The sequence below is a fragment of the Anopheles cruzii genome, chromosome X (assembly GCF_943734635.1).
Source record: "Anopheles cruzii chromosome X, idAnoCruzAS_RS32_06, whole genome shotgun sequence".
NCBI lineage: Eukaryota > Metazoa > Arthropoda > Insecta > Diptera > Culicidae > Anopheles > Anopheles cruzii.
In genome coordinates this window covers 1,256,733-1,277,220 of record NC_069143.1, presented here as the reverse complement: position 1 = coordinate 1,277,220, position 20,488 = coordinate 1,256,733, and the positions used below count along the sequence as shown (strand labels likewise).

Sequence of the window (20,488 nt, the reverse complement as noted above, 5' to 3'; positions counted from 1 at the left end):
GGTTGTGATCTAGCCTTCGTCGTTAAAAAAAGAAAATAGGATGCTTTGATGCCACCAACCCATAATGTGTTGCCCATACAGTCCGTTGCGTGGATTTCTGGATATAACGGTCCCTCTTCAATCGATTGAGATCGATTTTCAAAAGTGGCAATTTTCCTGCAAAAAAATTATCGTTTTCGAATCCCTACTTTTGGAGTCAGTTTAAGCAATTTTAACTCGTTGTTCTGTTCTGTTAAGAAATCCAGATCCGGATAAAACTGGACAACTGGTCTCCAGTGCATATCTTTCGTAGCACCTACTTATGTTCCCGTTTCGTTCAACCTCCCCCCCCACCGTCCGCAGCCATAGCAGCATGTCCTCGCATGGAACAGTTTCGGACCGGAGTAGAAGCTGCACACAATCGACGTCCCGCTCAGGGATCGGGTCTGCGGTAGTGGCCGCACTGACCGTACTAGTCTTGGCGGGGGCGCCGCCATGGTCCCCCGTGGCCGGGCTCGACCCGAAGTTCGACCCATCCACCCGCATGCGGCTCGTCCTGGTGCCGACCGATGCCACCGTCGGCTCGGTCATCTATCGGTTGCGGGCGACCGACGAAGAGTTCGAGTACCCGCTGCAGTTTGAGCTCGTCGGTAAGTACCCTGTCCCCACCACGTGGTTGCTATCCCTCCCTCACTGCCTCCCTCTCTCCCCATCACTAGGCGATGCATCTTCGTCGAAGGTCCAGATCGAGACGCTGCCGTGCACGAAGTTTAACTCGATCTGCCAGGCGAACGTGATCCTGACGCGCCGCCTGGAGGCGGGCCGCTACTACGACTTCCAGGTGTCGGTGAAGGACACCAAGGGTGGCATGTCGGTGCAGAGCTGCTCGATCACGGCGACCAACTTCACGACACCGCACGACACCATCTTCCCGCACAAGGCGGGCATCATTATGGTGCCGGAGGATGCCAAAAAGGGTACCGAGCTGGACTACGTGCTGGCGAACAAGAATCCTCTGCTTCCAAAGCCGGTTTACCTCGAGCTGTGGGTGAGTACCGCACGTGGGGCTGGTTCGCTACCCTCGCAACCCCATTACTCGCGCTTCGCTCCGTTGCAGGGTTCGCCACTGTTCGGTATCCGGCAGAAGATCATCTCCCCGGACATGACCGAGGGCACCATCTTCCTGCTCGGTCCGCTCGACTTCGAGAAGCAGGCGATGTACCACCTGACGGTACTGGCGAACGTAAGTCCCATCCTCTCTCTCCCATCACTCTGGCTTGGTTAATGACTTGCGGGACTCATGGACTTGCAGGATGCGTACGCGGAACCGGGCCAGGATACGCGCAACATTGCCGGGCTCGAGGTGGTCATCATAGTCGAGGACGTACAGGACGTGCCGCCCGTGTTCACGGTGGCCCCGCCCGTCACGCGGCTACCGGCTGGCCTGATCCCGGGCGACAAGGTCCTGCAGGTGCACGCCGAGGACGGTGATAAGGGCGTGCCGCGCGAAATACGCTACGGTCTGGTGTCGGAGGGGAATCCCTTCACGTCGTTCTTCGACATCAACGAAACCTCTGGTAACTAGTAGCGTTAGATAAGACACAGGGTGGTCCATATAAGTTTTGTTTTGGTTTGGTTATAAAACCGAAAACGGATAAATTTTTTCGATGGTTAAACATTCATTCGAAAGGTTTATTTATTACATTTATGTATAAAATACAGTTTTGGTTGCAGAAAATTGGGAAACATGAAAAACTCATTTCCAAAGAGGGTAGGTCTTCAACTCAAACGGTATGATATTTGAAAAGCTTATCTCATTTAAGCTCATTTCCACCTCGGAGGCTATGTTAATAAACAGAATTGCCCTTTTTGGGGTTTGGAAAACCCACACGTCGTGCAAGAGAAGCCAATGCACTTGCTAATGAGTGACTGTTGCGGTGCGGATTTTGGTTCTAGTGACATCATCGGCTCATTTTCTTCGAAAATGAAGAAGGAGCCGCCGTTACCGTTGACAGCGTACGCTACCGAGATTGGCTCTTGGGCGAAATTGAAGTTGAAAACTTAGTCGACAGTCTGTCTCAAAGTAAACAGGACTTTTTCAAAATAAGAACAAATGGGTTATTTTGCAAAAATCGTTTTATTCTATTCAAAATAGTCTTCTTTCACTTCGATACAGTGATTGACACGACTTAACAACTTTTCGAATGACGATGTTAGGTCGTTGGCCGGCATGGCTCGGAGTATGTCGGTACAAGGCTTCTGAATGCCCAAAATGTCAGCATAACGTTTTCCTTCCATCGGCAAATGAAGTTTTCCGAATAGATAAAAGTCACAGGGTGCCAAATGGGGAATGATGTGAATACGGGCAATGATTTATCGATAAAATGCGATTTTTGGCCGGTTCGGTTGGCGAGAAAATGTTGGAAAAAGTCCTGTTTACTTTGAAACAGACTGTGTAATTCTTTAAATTTCTTTAAAATTCTTTAAATTATTGGCGATGAATCGAATCTTTGAAAATTCCCAATTCCATTTCCATAAAATGCAGCGACGATTTCGGCTCAATTTTGAGAAACGCAAGCACTTTTTCGATGCTCCCTGGCGCGTAATCACGAACTTGGCTTGGCCGACATGAAGGTCGTCGTTGATGTCTTCAGGACCGTTTTTGAAACGCGTATACCACTCATGAACTCTGCCACGGGATAGACAATCATCACCATAAGCTTGTTGCATCAATTTAAACGTTTCGGTAAACGTTTTACCGAGTTCAAAACAAAACTTGATATTGGCTCTTTCTTCAATGCTCATTCTCGTACCGACAACACAAACATACTGTCACTTTAGGCGCGCAATAACTTTGCTTCCAGTGGACCCAATGTCATGAAATTTTGACTGGAAGTCTGAAAAGGATGTACCTTTCACATATACCCACATTAAGATGGCGCCAACAGAAATGTATCTATTGAAAAAGTCCTGTTGACTTTGAGAAGGACTGTGTAGGACCAGACACAATCGAAAATGTACGCAACAATATGTCTACCGAATGGGCTACTGCTAAGCCAGCCGTCGTGGGCATTTGACCAATATTGGTTTACATAAAAAAAATTAATAAATGAACCTTTCAAATAAATGTTCAACAATCGAACAATATTAAGCCATTTTCGGTTTTATAACCAAATGAAAAAAAATGTCTTATATGCGCCACCCTATAGTAAGTCGCTGCGTCTTTTTACGGGGAACTGGAGGGAACTGTCTTGGGACTGACCGTCTTTGCTCTGCAGGTGAGATTACGCTGCTCCGGCCGCTGGACGACATACTGGCCCTGACGCACGCCGGCGACCCCGTCCTGCTGACGGTGATCGCCGAGGAGGTGAAGGTCACGCGCCAGGAGCCCCCGACCATGGCGACGACCGTGCAGCTGGCGTTCTTCCTGCCCGAACGCAGCAACTCGCCACCGTACTTCGAGAACGACCAGTGAGTATGCGCCGACTGTCCAGTGACCGCGACCTCTGCCGGATCGCTAACCCACCTTCGCCTCCCCCCCTATAGTTACGTGGCTCGGTTGGAGGAGAATGCAGCACCAGGGACGGTGCTGACTTTCAGCGAGCCGTACACGCCGCGCGTCATGGACGACGATGCCGGGAAGAATGGGGTGTTCTCGTTGACGCTACTCGACAACAACGGCACGTTTGAAATTGCGCCGAACGTGGCCGAAGGACACGCCAACTTCGTGATCCGCGTGCGGGATAGTGGCCGGCTGGACTATGAGGTGGCGACGTACGTGCACTTCCGCATCCTGGCGCAGGAGCTCGGGCCGGCCACCAACCTGTCGACGCTGGTCAATGTGACCGTGTACCTGGCGGACGCGAACGACAACGCGCCGGTGTTCGAGCAGCCGGACTACCTCGTCGATCTGCCCGAGAACATGACGGCGGGGACGCGGGTGGTGCAGGTGCACGCGACCGACGTGGACACGGCCGGGTTGGGTGGTACGGTGCGCTACACGCGCCTACTCGGCCCGCACAACACCTCGCTGACGCTCGATCCGGCTTCGGGCGTTGTGACCGTGGCCACCAACCAGCACGGATTCGACCGGGAGGCGATGCCAGAGTATCACCTGCGGGTGGAGGCACGCGACGACGATGGTATCGGGAACCGGGCCGAGGTTCCGCTCACGATCCGGCTGATCGACGTCAACGACGAGTCGCCCGCGTTCGAGCGATCGCTCTACGAGTTCCTGCTGGCGGCCGACCTCGCCAACTTCACCGTGCCCGCCTTCATCCGCGCGACCGACGCGGATGCCGAGGCACCCAACAACGAGGTGCGGTACGAGCTGATCTACGGCAATTACGAGAACAAGTTCTTCCTGCACCCGATAACGGGCGAGCTGCGGCTAACGGGGCCCCTCCGGGCGCGGGACTCTACGGGACAGAGTCGAAGACGCCGCCAGCTGTCCGGCGGCCCGACCCGACCCACCCGCGGTCCACAACCGAAGGGCGTGACGGACGTGTTCGTCCTGACGGCACGCGCTTTCGACCTGGGCGTTCCGGTGCGCTACTCCGCCACCACGATCCACGTCTACCCGCCCGAAAGCCGGACGCGCACCGTTACGTTCATCGTGCCGGGCCGCGATCCAGATCGGCGCAAGATCCTGGACACGCTCCAGGACATTACCGGGGGACGGGTTATCATCCAGGAGGTGCGGCCGTACACGCCGGGCGATGCCGATGGCATCGCGACCGACATGTTCCACTCTGACCCGGCGGGTGGCGGGACGGGCGACCGGTTCCGGTCGGTCGTGATCGCCACCATCCTGTACGATGCCGAGTCGGTCGTGGACATTGGCCGGATCCAGCAGCGCCTGTCGGCGAACGGGACCGTTCCGGGCACGATCGTCAGCCAGGACGAACGCACAGCGGTAAGTCGAGGTCGAGGTCCTCAAACCCGGAAACCCGTCCCTGACCATCTGCCTTCCACCTTCCAACAGATCCTGTACAAGGCGGAAAATCGAGTCCTGTTCTGGCTGCTCATCTTCCTCGCGATCCTGCTCGCCCTGGGCATCCTTACGCTGCTGCTGTGCTGCATCTGCCCCGGGTGCCCGATGAACGTCACCAACCGGTAAGTGGCCCCCCGCTTCCCCAGCCCCCCCAGTGTCGTTGTGGCCTCGAGAGGGGACTCGCTTGCGCTCACCAACACACGCAAACACACACACGCACACACATAGACAACTAGTACTACTGTTACTTCTACCGCTACTACTACTACTACTACTACTACTACTAACACTACTCCGTGAGCACCCGTAGCAGCACCATAATCCCTGGATTAGTGTCGTTATCCTCCGTCAGTTCTTAACAATCACCCCTCTGAGCCCCAGGTCGTCTATGCGGGGTGGTCTAGACCCCCCCCCCCCCCCCGCAGAGCCCTCGTCTACCCCACACTACAGCTCAGCTCAGCGCACCCCACAGCAAAACAACAACAGCGCAAACAAACAATAACAATATTGCACGGCACAAAATAGCACGCAGCAGGAAAAAGAAGTAGTGACGAAGGAGCAAGAGGGAGTGGAGAAGGTGGAAGTGGAAATAAATGTTTACTACTACCTACTACTACTACTGCTGCTGCGACCGCCAAAACCCAAAACTCCAACACGCCCCACCCCATCAACTAAAACAATAATAAGACATTTATATCGCTCTCTCTCTCCCTCTTTCTTTCTCTCTCTCTTTTGCTCTCTCTTTTGCTCTCTTACTTGCTGGCACCCCCGTCTACTTTCACCTTCCGTACTAATCTTGATCTCTTAACCTTAAACAAAATGTCTCTCTCTTTCTTTCCGTCTCTCTCTCTTTCTCTCTGTCTCTCTTTCTCTGTCTCTCTCTCTCTCTCTCTCTCTCTCTGTCTCTCTGTCTCTCTCTCTCTCTCTCTCTGTTCGTTTCTTTTTCTCAGAAAAAGAATCCTTCGGGTGAACAATATCGAAGACGATGTGCATCTTGTTCAAAGAAAGCAAGGCATCGGAAAAAAGTCGAAATCTGTTCAGGTAGTTGTCTTGTCCCATATGTCCCACTGAAGGGAGGAGGTAGGCGAGGAGCGGTGGAGCGGTGGGCTAAGAGGGTGTTGGGCGGTAGCTGCCCACCCAGACCTTTCCCCAACAACCCGAGAACCCCTAAAATCCCGAATCCCCTTCCGTTGTTTCGAAACGGACAACGCCTCACCCAGTCACCCACGCCCCAAATCATCTAGTACACCTACCTTAACATACGAGGTCACTGTTTAAAAAGTATCGCGACTTTTGGGTTTTTTTTAATATTGCTTTATTCATGAACATCCATTTTTGTTCCCTTCAAAGTAATCTCCAGCAGATGTTGTGCACCATCAGGGTGCACCATAATGACAGGATCAATTTTTCAGTCGATTTAGGAAAATTGGTCAGATTCTGAAACGTCAGTCTATAAAAGTTTAGTTATGGATCGGTTTACTCCAAAACAACGGGCTGGAATGATAGCGCCGTACATTGGAAATAATGAATAACGGCGGTGAATTGTCAATAAACTACATTGTATATACCCTAAATAAATCTTGTTCATTTTTCAAAATCGACTGAAAAATGGCGGAGTTATTTGACATTGAAATTGGTCCCGTCACTATGGCGCACCCTGTTCACTTGTACCAGCGTTTTTTCCAATCCTCGAATCACCTAAAAAAATGTTTTTTTTTGTTAGTGTTCAGCTGAGCTGAACCTCCTTCGATGCCGCTTTTATGCTGTCGTCCTTTCATGGGGTTCTTATGTTTCGGGAACACGAAAAAGTCACAGGTGGGCCAGATAGTCTTTATCTTTATTTCGTTTTTTACACAAAATTTGATACAGATTCTTCGATCCATTTTTTTATTTTGGAATAGACAAAAATAGCAGCTGAGCCAAAACACGTGCAAACAAAACAGCTGTCAAAAATTGACTGATCACTTAAAATAGGCGAACTTGTCACCATGAATGAGTGACATGAGTAACAACAAAACGCCACAAAAAACTCGAAAATCTAATATATTTAAAAGTCGCGATACGTTTTGAACAGCCCTCGTATATGTCCGTGTTTGTACCCTAGCCTGCTGGGTGGTAGCAAATAAGGGGAGCACTAGGAATAGAAACGTTTCAAAAATTAACAGTACCGATGCTCAAAAGTTGATAGTTGTTGGCAGAACAACCTCGTCCGTAAAAAAACACACCGTTACAGAAAGCAACAGAGATTAACATTATCTCTGGTGCCAGACCATCGCTCAGCGGTTGTCGTGCCGGTCGTGAAGAAGTATACGCTCACAAGTTCCATTAGACAGGATCAGGATCTTGTGCCTGCGCCCGTATGTGTGTGTCTGTGTACTTTGTTTATGTTTATCATTTGATTAAACCGTGGAATGTTTTGTTGTCCGAGGACCCCATTTTTCGTTGGCGTTGTTTGATCGAACATCGAACCAATTATAAGGAAAACCACAGCGACGCTCATCTGTGCACCGGTATGCCTCCCTCATCCATTCTACTTCCCTGTGCCAATCCATTCCACCTCCTTCCTACCAGATCGCTTCCTATTTCTTCTGTTCTCGCTGCCGATTTTGCGGAAGGACTATTAAGGCATCACGAACGAAACAGCAAACCACACAAAGCAGCACAGAATGAGAGACAGTGACTTCTATCTCCTCCAGCTGTCGCCTTTCTTTCATTCTTTCCTTTCCCAGTGACTTTCTTGGGTTTTTCCGGATTTGCTTTTCTTTTTGTCTCGTTAATTTACCCTTTTCTTTCCCTGTCTCTTCTTCTTTTTTTCTTATTCTTTTATTTTCTTTTTTTCTCTTCTCCTTCTCTCTCTTTCTCTCTCTGTCTCTCGCATGCTCTACTTTCTTTTTGTATGTTTCGCGAACCTCTTTTTCCTTTCCTTTTTTGTTTTTGTTTGTGTTCTGTTGTGTTAATTGTAAGAATGTTACAATTTCCTCCTCAACACCCGCCACCGTCGCCGCCGCTCACCCCTTCGTCCTACGTACCGCCCCACGTCGGTGCCGGTCCCGGTACCTCGAAACCCTCGGCCCGTACCGAAACCGAAACCGAACTAAACGCCCTCACCACTCGTCGCCACCCACACTTCCCTTTCTTCCCGATTTCCTTATTAACTGCGTCATCAAACTGCCGCGGCCGCCATCACCACCACCAACACCATCATCATCAGGTCGCCGAATGGATGGGACGACACGATGCGTGGTCGCCGGGAAACCGATCGACCGATTCCCGGACCAAACCGACGCACTGGGAGTACCGAGGACGCCGGGACATTGCCAAAGGGCGCACCGGTGGCGGCGGCGGGGGCGGCGCGGCCGGCAGCAGTGCACTAGCGGCGGCCACGGCCGCTGCCGCCGCCGCCACCACCGGAACCGCACCGGCGGGACATCGGCACAGGAGACGGCGGGACTCGTCCAACGACGAAGGACGCGACAACAACAACTACAGTAACAACGAGGACGACAGCACTGGCAACAGACGGCAGACGGTTACAATTAGGTCAGTAGGTGTTAGGAGCACCACCCGTCCGCCCGTCCACCCGGCGGTCGCTCGCCCAAAGCCTCCGCCAACCCACATCCCATAGCCTTCCTACAAAGCTTCTGACAACGCCTTTGGGATCTTTTCTGGCAGACGATCCCTGGGCAGCCAAACTCGTTCAAGATCAGTTGCAATACATATATTAACAGGCCCGGAATGTTCTTTTGCCGAGTGTTGCCTTCTTTTATGTAAAGTTGATCGCCTGACAGCTGTCAAATACTTGACAGATATTTGTTTAATGCTTTTTGACAAGTTCGGCAGCCTAAGCTCGGCATCAATCGCTCTCTTCTAAAAGGTTCCCCCGGAAATTCCCCCACGTCCCGTTATTCGAACCGAGAAAAACAAAGTCAGGCAGAAAGAGATAGAGAAATAGAGAGCAGTAAAATGCAAGAAAAGTAGAGTAGAGTAGTATAGGGTAGAATGACATTGAGAGTGAGTGAGAAAGGAAAAAAATGAAACAAACTGAAGCAAAAAAGGACTCATGACGAGACAATGGAACAACCGTACGCAAACGGACAATACCCAATACAAGTACAGTAGCCAGCACTGGTGACGCCATCTGGTAGTTGGTGGAACGGTTGACATGCGATCTTGGAACGCGGTTAGCAATTGCAGTAGTATTATTAGGGTGATCCATCAAGTGTTTGGATTTTACGCTACCAATTACATGACTTTGAAAACGTCAAAACGTCAAACTTCATTCTGGAAATCGTAAACATTAAGTAAAAAAAATTGACATTTACGAAAGGGGACGCTCTGCGCTTGCAGAAAACAGGGGAGATATTAAAAACTTATTTCTAAAATGGTGAGTCTTCAACTCAAACTGTACTGTGACATTTGAAAAGCTAGATTTCAAGACAGCGAGTGACTGTTTGGTGCTTTTGATCTGGTGGCCAGTTTTCCAGTCGAAAATGAAGTAGGAGTCGTAACCGTCGATGGCGTACGCGTCCGAGAAATGTGTTCGGCGCTGAATTGAAGCTGGGAAACTGGGACGACATTTAGTTTCAACAGGATGGCATACAAAGACCATTGGAGCCACAAAGGACATTTTTTACGGCTCTATCCTCCCGGAATCCCAGACACCCAGATGGATCTCCCTGTAGTAGTAGCGGAGGAGTAGTAGAAGTAGTAGTTGTATTAGTAGTACTTGTCCTAGCAGTATTAGTCGTAGTAGTAGTAGTAGTAGCAGCGAGCGGGTCTCTGGCGAGTTCTGGCGAAACCCCTCAGGTGCCGCTTGGCTAGATATGGCTAACACTTGTCTCTGTTCCTCTGTTTCTTCGCTCACATCCGTGGTGTCCGTGGTGCACCTTTCAGGGAAGACGCGAAGGGCGGCGGCGGCGGTAAGGCGACGAAGGAGCACGCGCACCTGCACCGGTCGCGGACGAACCTGCTGAACGCCGCTGGCGACCGGGACATCTACGTGGAGGACGTCGACGACCCGCACGATCCGGAGTACCAGTCGCTGAAGCGCATCCACCACCACCATCACCACCATCAGCAGCAGCATGGCGGTGGCGGTGACCGGCGAAAAGTGACGGCGACTGACGACGACGGTGGCGGACCACTGGCGGTGCCGCCGATCGACGACGACTCGATGCGCCGCCACGAGCTCGACCGCGGCAGCGACCTGAACTACGAGCGGCGCAGCAGCTTTAAGCGACAGCACCACGCGGTAGGTCCTGAGTGCCCAAGCATGGCCCACTTAGAATCGGGAAGAATTTGCCTTATCTCGGGGTTGATTTGACCTAGGAAACATGGCAAGGTGTCAAAATGAAGGTATTTTATTGTAATTTTAGAGAAGGAGTTCGGACATTTATTCTGTCAGCAAACGCAAACGAAATGAAAATGCAAATGAAATCGCAAACTTTCTTTGGAATGTGCGCCATCATTTTCTGGTCCACCTCAGCGGCTAATTTGTTCCAATTTCTCGACATCTCTGCAGCATCCCGCATCACCTTTCCAATCTTCTTCATCTTCCTTTTGATTATTGCCCAATAATTTTCGATTGGACGGAGTTCAGGGCAATTTGGTGGGTTGATATCCTTTGCGATAAAATCCACCTTAATACACAGTAACACTGAACTACCTCCCTACTGTAGTGCCAGCTTGCCAAACCAGGCCAAAACTTAACCAGACCTTTGTGTGACTTAATAAATGATAGAACTCGCCTTTTGAGGCACTTTTCCTAGTACAGCGCTGAGTTCATTGTCGTGTTTGTGATGAAAACCTTGGTTTTCCGTCCACAGTTGCAACTTCCTTGCCAGATCATTAGTTTGCGTACAAATTTATTGGCTAATACAGATTTGAACTTGGAGACATCTCCCCGTGACGTGGCGAGATAAAATTTTGGTCCAGGATGCTGTCCAAAATCAATTTTCATGTATGTTTCCAAGCAAGCATCCTTATTACCTCGTCAGAACCTCCTCGTACAACTTTCTAGTGCGTGTTTTAGCGGTTTGATTACCACACCTACTCTCAATCTTTCAGTCTACGGTATTGAGTTCCTGGAAACGGTAGAACACACCATATACAGTTGTTTTTGGGAATTTTAGTGTTTTTGCGATTTTTAAAGCAGACCACGGGTGATTCTCGACGTGAGTGTTCAGAATTATCTTTCTTCTTTCGAATTCCCCACTCCAAATTCCACATTCCAAACTTTCAACACTGAAAGTCGAATTTTTACTTAAGATATAGCTGTCAAAACATTTGAAATCTGACCGCCAGAGGCGCTGCTAGATACAACTTTTCCCCATTCTAAGTGGGACATGCTTTAATAGCTGCGTGGCGTTGGTGACCGCGACTAACATTCTTGGACTCTCTCTCTTGGGTCACAGGCCCTGACGCAGGTGCTGATCGGGGGCGAGGGAGCCGAGCCCCGGGACCAGTACTACATCAAGGAGGGCAACGCGGAAATCCTGCGGCTCACTACCCGCGGTGGCCGCAACGATGGCGGCGGGGGCGGGGTGGGCGAAGAGAACATCTACGTTAACGTGGCCCAACGTGGCCCACCCGTCCCACCCGCCCAGTCGCAGCAGTACATCATGGTGGACAACGGCGGCAAGGAGATCCTGATGCGGCGCTACATCGAGGAGCAGGCGAACGGGAAGCAGATCATCCGGGAGCACTACCAGCTGCTGCCCGGCGCCACCTTCATCCAGACCATCCCGAACGAGGTGCCGACCCCGGTCGACCCCCGCCGGCCGCAACCCGCCGACCACGTCACGGAGGTGAAGATCAGCGATGACGATGCGGGCGGCGGCGGCGTCGGCACCGATGGCGAGCTGAAGCCGGCCGTCTCGACGCACTCGCTGATCCACCAGGAGCTGGAACACTCGCTGAAGCAACAGAACGCGCTCCTCCGTCAGATCCTGCTCGAGAAGGAGAAGCTCCAGGAGCGGTACAGCCAGTGGGAGCAGGCGCTCGAGACGCAGAGCCTGCCGTGCCAGTCGCTGGCGGTGGTCGCGGCCACCCAGACCGACTGCAACACCGGCACGCAGACGGAACCGGTCGACGCGGGCGGTGACGCCGGCGGGCGGCGACGGGTTTGGCGCCGGCGGCGGACCAAGAGCGAGAACGACGACTCGCTGTCGGAGGACGAGTACGAGTACGTGTGGTACAGCCCCCCGGACAGCCCGGACGGGGTGTACCTGATCAAGCGGCGCCACCACCGGAAGCGCTCCCGCTGGGATGGCGGTGGCGGAACCGATGGCGGTGGCGGAAGTGGAGGTGACCAAGGAGGCCGCAAGGGTAACGGACGGCGCGTGGTGGTGGTGGAGTCGGTGAAGCGCAAGATCCGCACACCGATCCGCGAGGAGGACGACGACGGTGACTACGATGAGGACGAGGTCGGCTACTCCCGGGGCCACCACCACCACCCGGGGCGGCAAGAGGGAGGGCGTGCGGGTGGGTATCGGCCCCGGCAGCAGCATCGGGTGCGGCAGCGGCTGGCACCGACCCACCAGGAAACCCGCACCAGCATCCTGCGCCGGAAGCGCAACGAAGAAACGCTCCACGGGAAGGCGACGCCCAAGCAGGAGCAGCAGGCGGGCGGCTGCGGCGGTGGCGGTGGGGCCGCCCGTCTGAAGCGGGACGTGCTGCTGGAGATATCGGACTCACTGCACGACGCCGCTGCACCGCCGGCGCCCCCGTCAGATGGTCGGCGGAAGAAGGTGTACCGGAAGAACGTCAAGTACTACGAGGATTCGGACGGCTCGGAGCGGGAGGTGGAGGTGGTGCAGAAGAACTACTTCTCGGCCGACAGCTTCGACGAGCTGCGTGATTCAGCCGAGCTCGACAACTACCGCTACACCGCCACCAAGACCTCCCGCTCGGTGTCCACCCTGTCGCCGAAGGTGGGCGCTACCGAGACCACCACCACCACCACCCGCATCCGGCTGAACGCGGCTGACTCACCGCCGAAGGACACTGCGCCGGCCGCGGCGGGGAAAGGGGCCGTGAAGCCGGCGGCTCCTCCAGCCCCGATGAGCAAAGCGCTCTCGAAGGAAGGACTCAACCACGACCCACCAGACTCGGCCGTGAATCCGAAGTACATGGACTGGTACTACAACCTCCCCGGCGGGGGTGGGAAGGATGGCGACGGCTCGCTGGAGAAGCGCACCCAGCAGCGCAGAGCGCAGGGTGGGGAAGGGGAACCCGGACGGGCCACGGTGACCACGACGACCAGCTCGACGACGACCATCACGACGCTGGGTGGTGGCCAGCGGAAGAAGCAGCCACCGGCGGCGACGGCCGAAGGTGCGCAAGGGGCGAAGGGAACGAAACCGGAACCGGCGCCCCGCTCGTCGCCGCCCAAGGATGAGGCGCGGCTGCTGAAGGAGGATATCCAGCACGCCCGCCAGCTCGCCCAAGCTCAGGCGCCCGCCGATGCCGACAGTCACCCGTTGCTGCAGCACTCGGAGCACTGGTACGAGGCCACCTACGACCCCCCGCCGGTACCGTCGCTCCCCGCCGACAAGCTGCCCCACTATCTGTACGCGGAGACGCCGCCCATCATCAGCCGCGACAACAAGGTTCAGATCAAGATCATCGACCCGTCCACGTCCAAACCGGGCCCGGCGGCGGCCGCGGCGGCAACGGTAGCGACGACACCGGCGGTGACGGCGCCAGCGGTGACGGTGGCACCCCCAGCACCGCCGGCACCAAGCAGCAAACCGGCAGCGGCAGGGACGACCACCACCGGCACCTCCAAGGCGCTGAACGTGTCGACGCTGGAGGATGACCACGATTCGGGCATTGCGATGAACTCGCTGCTCCACACCAGCCACCGGGCGGCGGCCCCGCGGGCACCCCGGAACAAGATCGCGGACAAGAAGAGCATCTTCACGATCGCCTACGATGACGTGCGCATCCGGCAGATCCGCTCCGAGAGCGACACACCACCGTTCTCCTAACCGGGGCCACGGCCGCTAGATTCTAGTACAAACCCCGCAGCCCTCTAGTAGTAGCTAGTAGTAGTAATAGCATCGTAGTATCGTGGGTCTCGTTACACCGTTACAGAAAGCAACAGGAACAGGAGGAAGTAGCGTAGATAGCGTAGAGGTTCCAACTAGCGCAGCGCAACAGTAGTAGTAGTAGTAGCAATAGCAATAGTAGTAGTAGTGTTAGCGGTAGTCACTGGCCAAGTCCAGCAGGGTCCAGCAGTGCAAGATGTCCCGAGATGTCCCGAGGAGGGCAGAAAACACACACAAACACACACACTGCCATACTGCGTGAGCGGGCCATCGAACGCCGAATACCGAATATATAGGCAAGGCACACACACTACCATACAGACACCACCACCATAATGATTTCCAAACACTCTTCCCTGATGAGCAGGTAGCAAGCAAGTAGCTTCACCCGAAACAGAAACGTTTGTTGACGTCGTGGTCTTGTCATTAAGTTGCCGTCATTTCTGGGGTTCAAAGACGAAACGCGCCGACCAGCAAGCTTACTCTCTCCTTCATGGGCTGAAGGAGTCGATCACACATGGGCACATGGGCTGAAAAGTCAGGGGCTTTGTAGAACGAATAATCTATTGCCTCAAAATAGGCCTCAGTTTCACAGACAACCTCTTCCTTTCGAGCGAAATTTCTTTTTTTGAGGTCTGCGAAGAGCCAGCAATCGCTGGGAGCCAAATCTGGCGAATACGGTGGATGTGGAAGCAATCCCAAGTTCAATCCATGTAGCTTTGACATTGTTTTGACTGACTTGTGACACTTGGTGTGTTTGTTTCTTTGGCATATGCGGTCGTTTATTTGCAATTTCGTCCTTGAAGGTCGCTTCAATAACGCTATGTAATATTCACTGTTGCTGGCATTTCGCTTCGCAAGGTGGTCGATGAATATTTCACCAGACTACATCTCAAAATACCGAGGCCATAATCTTTCTAACCGATAGTTGCGCTTTCGGGTACTTTGGACGAGGTTCACCAGTTGCTCTCCATTCAGATGACGATTGTTTCGATTCCTGAGTGAAGTGCTGATGTGCAGGTTTCATCCACTGTCACATATCGACGCAAAACTTCCGGTTTGTTACGTTTAAACATGGCCAAACAGTGCAGTTAATTGACGCACCTTCACTTTTCGATCAATCAAAACGATGTGTGTGGATGTTTGTTATTGTTTCCTGGTGTTAGACACGACACTGTTTTTGATGCATTGTTTTGAAAACTTCAAAAGTATAGTTACTCACGCACAATAACTCACGCCATCTTATGAGTAGAGAATATCATGAAACTTTAACAGCTTTGTTTTGAAGGTTAATGCTAACTGAAAAAGCGATGAGTACAATAACACTAGCGCCATCTGTGTGATAGAGTTGCGGGACTTTTCAGCGCATGTTTTAACATCACCGATCGCCGTCCCAACAGGCTGGATAGAGAACGTTGACACTCGACTGGATACCGGTCTCCTGGAATAAGTGTAGATAAAGGCGAGGCGAAGGAAGTCCAAATGCACACGAACCACGCCTAGGAACAAAGAGCGCCCACATCCACACGGTCCAGAACACATTCTCGTATCGACGAACACACTGTGAACACTATGGAAGCCAGGAGAAACTCTACTTCACATTTCATTCCCTATGGGCGTCTTATTGCGAACCGGACCGGACCGGACGGAGCTTTAGAGTTACGTCTACGGGTCTCTATGACAGCTTACTACGACCTACGGCACATACCATACTACACATTGTCAAAAAGCTTGCTGGTACAGCGCGTGGCGTCCATACCAGTAACAGTGGCGTTTACACTCTGTGGCTCTGAAAATACTGCAATTTGGGTACAAAAGTTGACGACATTTGTTTCTTGCGGGGATAGACCGTTAGGGCAGAGCTAAGGTGATAGAGCAGGCGTGCCGATGGGGACCCCAGCAACCGAAGAAGCGCAGCCTGTGGAAACTGTGGAAACGTTGTGAGCAGTAGCGGTTTTCACCTCGAACTACACACTACAATTAATCATTTGCTTCCGTTAAGTTTAGCGCGTAAGTCAGCGTACCATCGCCCCACTCCAAAAGAGATTCCACCGATGGTCTGGGCTGAGAAAGATGGTCTCCTCTACATTCGCTACACACCACGGCAATGAGGTTAGGTTTGGATACGGAGCGCCTGTGCCCCGAGTACTTCCGCAGACGGCGGCGGCCAGACGGTTTTGCGTTTCATTGTACATTTTGAAGTTCATTCTGCGCGGTGCGTAGGCGCACATGGTATGCGGTGTTATGCGGGTGGCATACGTTAAGGCGTTAGGGACATTTGACCGGCGCGCCGGTCGTACGATTTCAAAACAAAGTGTCGAGCGCCAAACGCGCTGTTCAAGAGCCATCTTTTTATATTTTTTTTGTCGGTAGCAAGGCAGAGACACCGCCAAACTAAGGCGTACGTGTGTAAATAAAAGAGAGAGCTTTCCGCGAAGCAGGAAGCGATGCGGTGCAATGCGTCCAGCACCGTCCATTTCAGCAGCGACTGTGGTCCTGCGAAGTCGTGTCGTGTTTCGTCCGGGAACCAAGAACCGGAAAGCACCGTAGCAGCGACGTAGCGGCTGACAGCCGAAGGGCTGAGTACGAATGCATCAATAAAGAGTGGAAGAATTCCCTATTTTGTCAAACAAAACTCTTGTTGTTGTTGTCTTGTTTTGTCAAACAAAATTCAAAGCTTGTTGTAGATCTATTCCTATATGTGTCCTAAAAGGGTAGCATCATCGGAAATTGTGGAAGTTTTACTATACTCTAGCCCCGTAATGTTTGGGAGACAAACAATTACATTTTGAGAAAAACAACACCGAAACCTACCTTAACATGCTAATGAAAGCAGGCAGGAAAGAGGGAATCCATTGCGGTCCAGTGACGGCGAGCATCAACTACACCAACAACAAAGGCAAGGTACCAGCGACACGACGACGGTCTCGAGAGCACGTATGTCGCAATCAAAATGACAAACACCCCATCGAACGAGATCCTTGACATTCAAAGCAATCCGGAATAAAAGTAGCCGAATTCTCGAACCGAAGAAGCTTACTCGTAACCGCCAACTTCCTAAACTGACAGTACTACATGAACTATACATACAACGACAGTAACAACGGCAGTAACAACGGCAAACAACGGCGAAATGTCAACGGATAAACGGATCGATCAAGCCCAAAACCTACGGACAGCAATCAATAGCTCAGACTCGTTCAAGAGACTCTATACAAGACATTCCAAAACTTTCGCGACACATTGCCAATACATACATATGTTTATGAACCCGACGATACCGGTTGTTACTAACTCACGTTGCGATCTCTATCTGCCCAAAGTACTGACAAACAAAGCTGAGATTGACAAACTGATAGCGCAGAACCCCGAGACGTGCTTTTAGGAGGTTACCACACCGGGACCACAAGGCTATGGAGCAACCTAAGAAAAAAACAAATAAGATACTGGACTAAACTAAAGGAGAAAGGAAGAACAACTACTAATCGGGTAAAATCGCAGGAAACTAGACCGAACGCACTCGGGCAGTATAACAACAATAAGCAACATCACCAACGAAGTGCAAACGAAACAAACTACCCAAACAGTGAAATACCTAAACACCTTAGTCAATGTGCAATTATCTCTTACTGCATGCTTCACCTAATAATGGTTCGATTCCAAGGAAATTGCAGGAGTTAACTTTAAAACCCCCTCTAGAGAAATAGAGTTAGAGATAGACGATACCGTGATATTTACAGAAAGAAAATAGACTTAAATCACGTTCACGTGTTGGATAGTTCCTTCTTGCCCACTAAACTAAACCGCAACCGCAATAAACAGGCCGATGAGGCCGAGAAAAAGCAGCAATAACATAGCGTACCGTAGGCTACACAGTCGTTCTCCTCCTAAGAAATGTTTCCCGGCCTGTGGCGCTTCCGGCTGGAGCTGGAACAGCGCTCATGTTCTGCTCAACCGAACGGTTCTTGTTGGCTGCACCTACACACCTTGGTGCGGTAATGCGAGGACACGAGGTAATGGGAGAGTTTGGTCAGGCTTTGGTTAAACCGTGCGAATCAAGAGCATAGCTTGGTCGTAGCGAGATGCTAAGCGAGCGGCTACGATTTCGTTTGTCGAGTACGGATCTACGGAAAAATTTCAACCCAATCCGTGCTTCATGGCGACAGAAGCCACACACCGTTCTACACACCGTCGTCTTGGTGGGGGCCACAACTTGAAACTCACCACCACCCATGGGGCCTTGTGGTAGGGTGGAAATCGACATTGCACCCCATCTTCGTAGCTGCGGTGAGCGATGCGGTATGCGGTCAACACTATAATGCGGGGGGACCGGCTGACGCGCACAGCTGTTCCGTTTCGCCTGAGCGTGTTCCGACCGAAGCCGCGAGAGATTCCGCGACCAGAGAATCCCGCCCCTCTACGGGCGGCTGCGCGCCCGAACGCACGCTCGTTTTACGCACATTCGCATTTTCTCAGGTGCTCTGCCGTATGAATTTTCCCCTCAATTGTTTCCTTTTTCTTGATTGCGCTTCTCATCCGGTGAGAAGCTACGCAGCGCGTTCACTATGCAGGTTTCATAAGCCTTCGTACAACATAATCCGCTAAAAGGGGCACTCCCTTACACTCTACGCCACGAGAAAATTCGCCTCTCTTCACTGAGGCGGCGAGCAACAAATCAGTCTCTCTCACCGATCCTTGTTCGCGTCGCGTCAACATACTACTGTGGCCGTAAGCTAACGAGAATTGGACCCCATTAACCCCAAAACTCTTTATTTGCTCTTCCAAATTCATGCAATAATTGCCGGCCCAAATAGTCACTGAGCCCAAAACAGGATTCCAACAAGGTTAGCAAAATATCTGTCTGTCAATCGACGACTTTGGAGCACACAGTTCTTTGATTTCATTTGACGTGTAGCTGCTCATCAGTTAATATTGATGGTCGTCCTGGCCGTGCCCAACGTTCAAAGTTCAACGCATTCCCGGCCTTCTTAGAACATTTTGTACCACTTAAAAACTCTTTCGTTTTCAATAGAGCTTGCTCACCGAAAGGCTTTTGCAACATTTTCAACCTTTTTGGCAGCAGACATTTCATTTCGCCCACACAGAATTTCATAGATTGTATGTTTTTTGCCCAATTTTTGACAGTATGAATTCACTTCTGAACTGTTACAAAAAGGACTTGTATCGACAACACTAATTAGTATTTTGACGTATAATTTGACGTAGATGTTGGTTATACACTGTTGCAAACATAGCAATAAAACATTTGTCCCTAATTACACTGCCATGTTGTCCGTGTTGGATGCAAATAGGTTGCCGGACGGCTGTGGATATTGCGGAAGAGAAATTGAAATTGTTGTCCACTCCACACACATCGGCCAGCCATTGGGCAGTCACCAGTTGGGCAGTTGAGCTGGAATGTTGGAAACTTCTCCCAAGTATTTATGTTGTTTTGCCCGTGTCCGTGCTTTTAGTATACCTTTCTTCTCTGTGAACCTGCATAGTGAACGCAGGGCTCACTCACTGGGTGAGAATTGCAACTGAAAATATTGAGGGGAAAATTCATACGGGTCTCTCTCTCTCTGGTGCCCCCCTGTTTCGGTACCCCCTGTTTTCTTGGCCTATTCAGGGGTAGCTTAATTGCGTCCGAGTTCCATTCCGCCCGAACCCGATCGGGACAAATCCGTTGCAGCAAATCCATCGGGACACCTCCGGGAGATGGGACTTGTTTCTCCGCGTCCCCGCGGATCCGCGGGTAGGACCGTTTTTGCAACCCAACGTCTACTCGCTCACATTGCGCCCTAAAACGAAAGTGTGCGAAACCCAAAAAGGGATGAGGCCCAGCTGATGATGGCGGGCGCGACTACCTTTGTTCTGACAGCCGTGGCCGACGGCGACAGCGATGACGTATGTCGTTGTTCTGTTTTGATTTCCGAACAGCGCTGCCTCTGCTGCCGAAGCCGCAAACGGGACACGATCGGAACTTGGGGTTCGGGATTCCGAACCATTCGGTGGTGATGGTGGTGGTGGTAGTAGCAGCATTAGTAGGCGCCGCAGGTTAGTAGGGCGGCGGCGTCGGCGGTATTGTACAAGCGGAACCGGTTCGCACTTTGTTACCTTTTTTCCTTAAGGTCCTCAGTTTGGCGCTGTGGGTGAGAAGGAGGGGAAGAATGCTAAATAACGATTAGCGCGACCGACTGAGACACCTGTATGTGTGTGTGGGTCGCTGAGGAAGAATGCTGGGTGGTGGGTGGGTGGAGGCGCGTATGTTGCACGTCATCGCTCGACATCGCGTTCTCGCGATGTTGCGGCTCCCCACCCCACCCCCCTCAGAATGTAGGGCGCCCTGTTCCCTTCCCCCACTCTCGCCCTCTACCGTGGTGCGTGCCCTACGGTGACTCCTCACGGAGAGCTCCTCCTTGCTCCTTCTCCGCTAATTGCTACCGGCGCGCACACGTTTGATGTT

At 52.0% G+C, this 20,488-nt stretch overlaps 2 protein-coding genes across 2 annotated transcripts in view; one reads left to right on the top strand and one right to left on the bottom strand.

Moving 5' to 3' along the window:
* The window catches only part of LOC128274223 (uncharacterized), a 305,029-nt gene that overhangs the window by 140,143 nt on the left and 144,398 nt on the right, over positions 1-20,488 (bottom strand). The window lies entirely within an intron of this gene.
* LOC128275104 (cadherin-86C) lies at positions 353-13,962 on the top strand. The gene is made up of 11 exons (XM_053013539.1): positions 353-629; positions 699-1,027; positions 1,097-1,222; positions 1,292-1,556; positions 3,258-3,450; positions 3,526-4,894; positions 4,964-5,094; positions 5,923-6,013; positions 8,184-8,512; positions 9,866-10,220; positions 11,386-13,962. Exons 1-11 carry the CDS (start codon positions 353-355, stop codon positions 13,960-13,962), a joined length of 6,042 nt encoding a protein of 2,013 aa, XP_052869499.1.

Excerpts from the sequence above, each read along its gene's own strand:
- LOC128275104 (XM_053013539.1), top strand. The coding sequence starts at position 353 with ATGTCCTCGCATGGAACAGTTTCGGACCGGAGTAGAAGCTGCACACAA. Across the intron at positions 1,028-1,096 it reads CGGTTTACCTCGAGCTGTGG|GGTTCGCCACTGTTCGGTAT; the intron begins GTGAGTACCGCA and ends GCTCCGTTGCAG. Across the intron at positions 5,095-5,922 it reads CCGATGAACGTCACCAACCG|AAAAAGAATCCTTCGGGTGA; the intron begins GTAAGTGGCCCC and ends TCTTTTTCTCAG.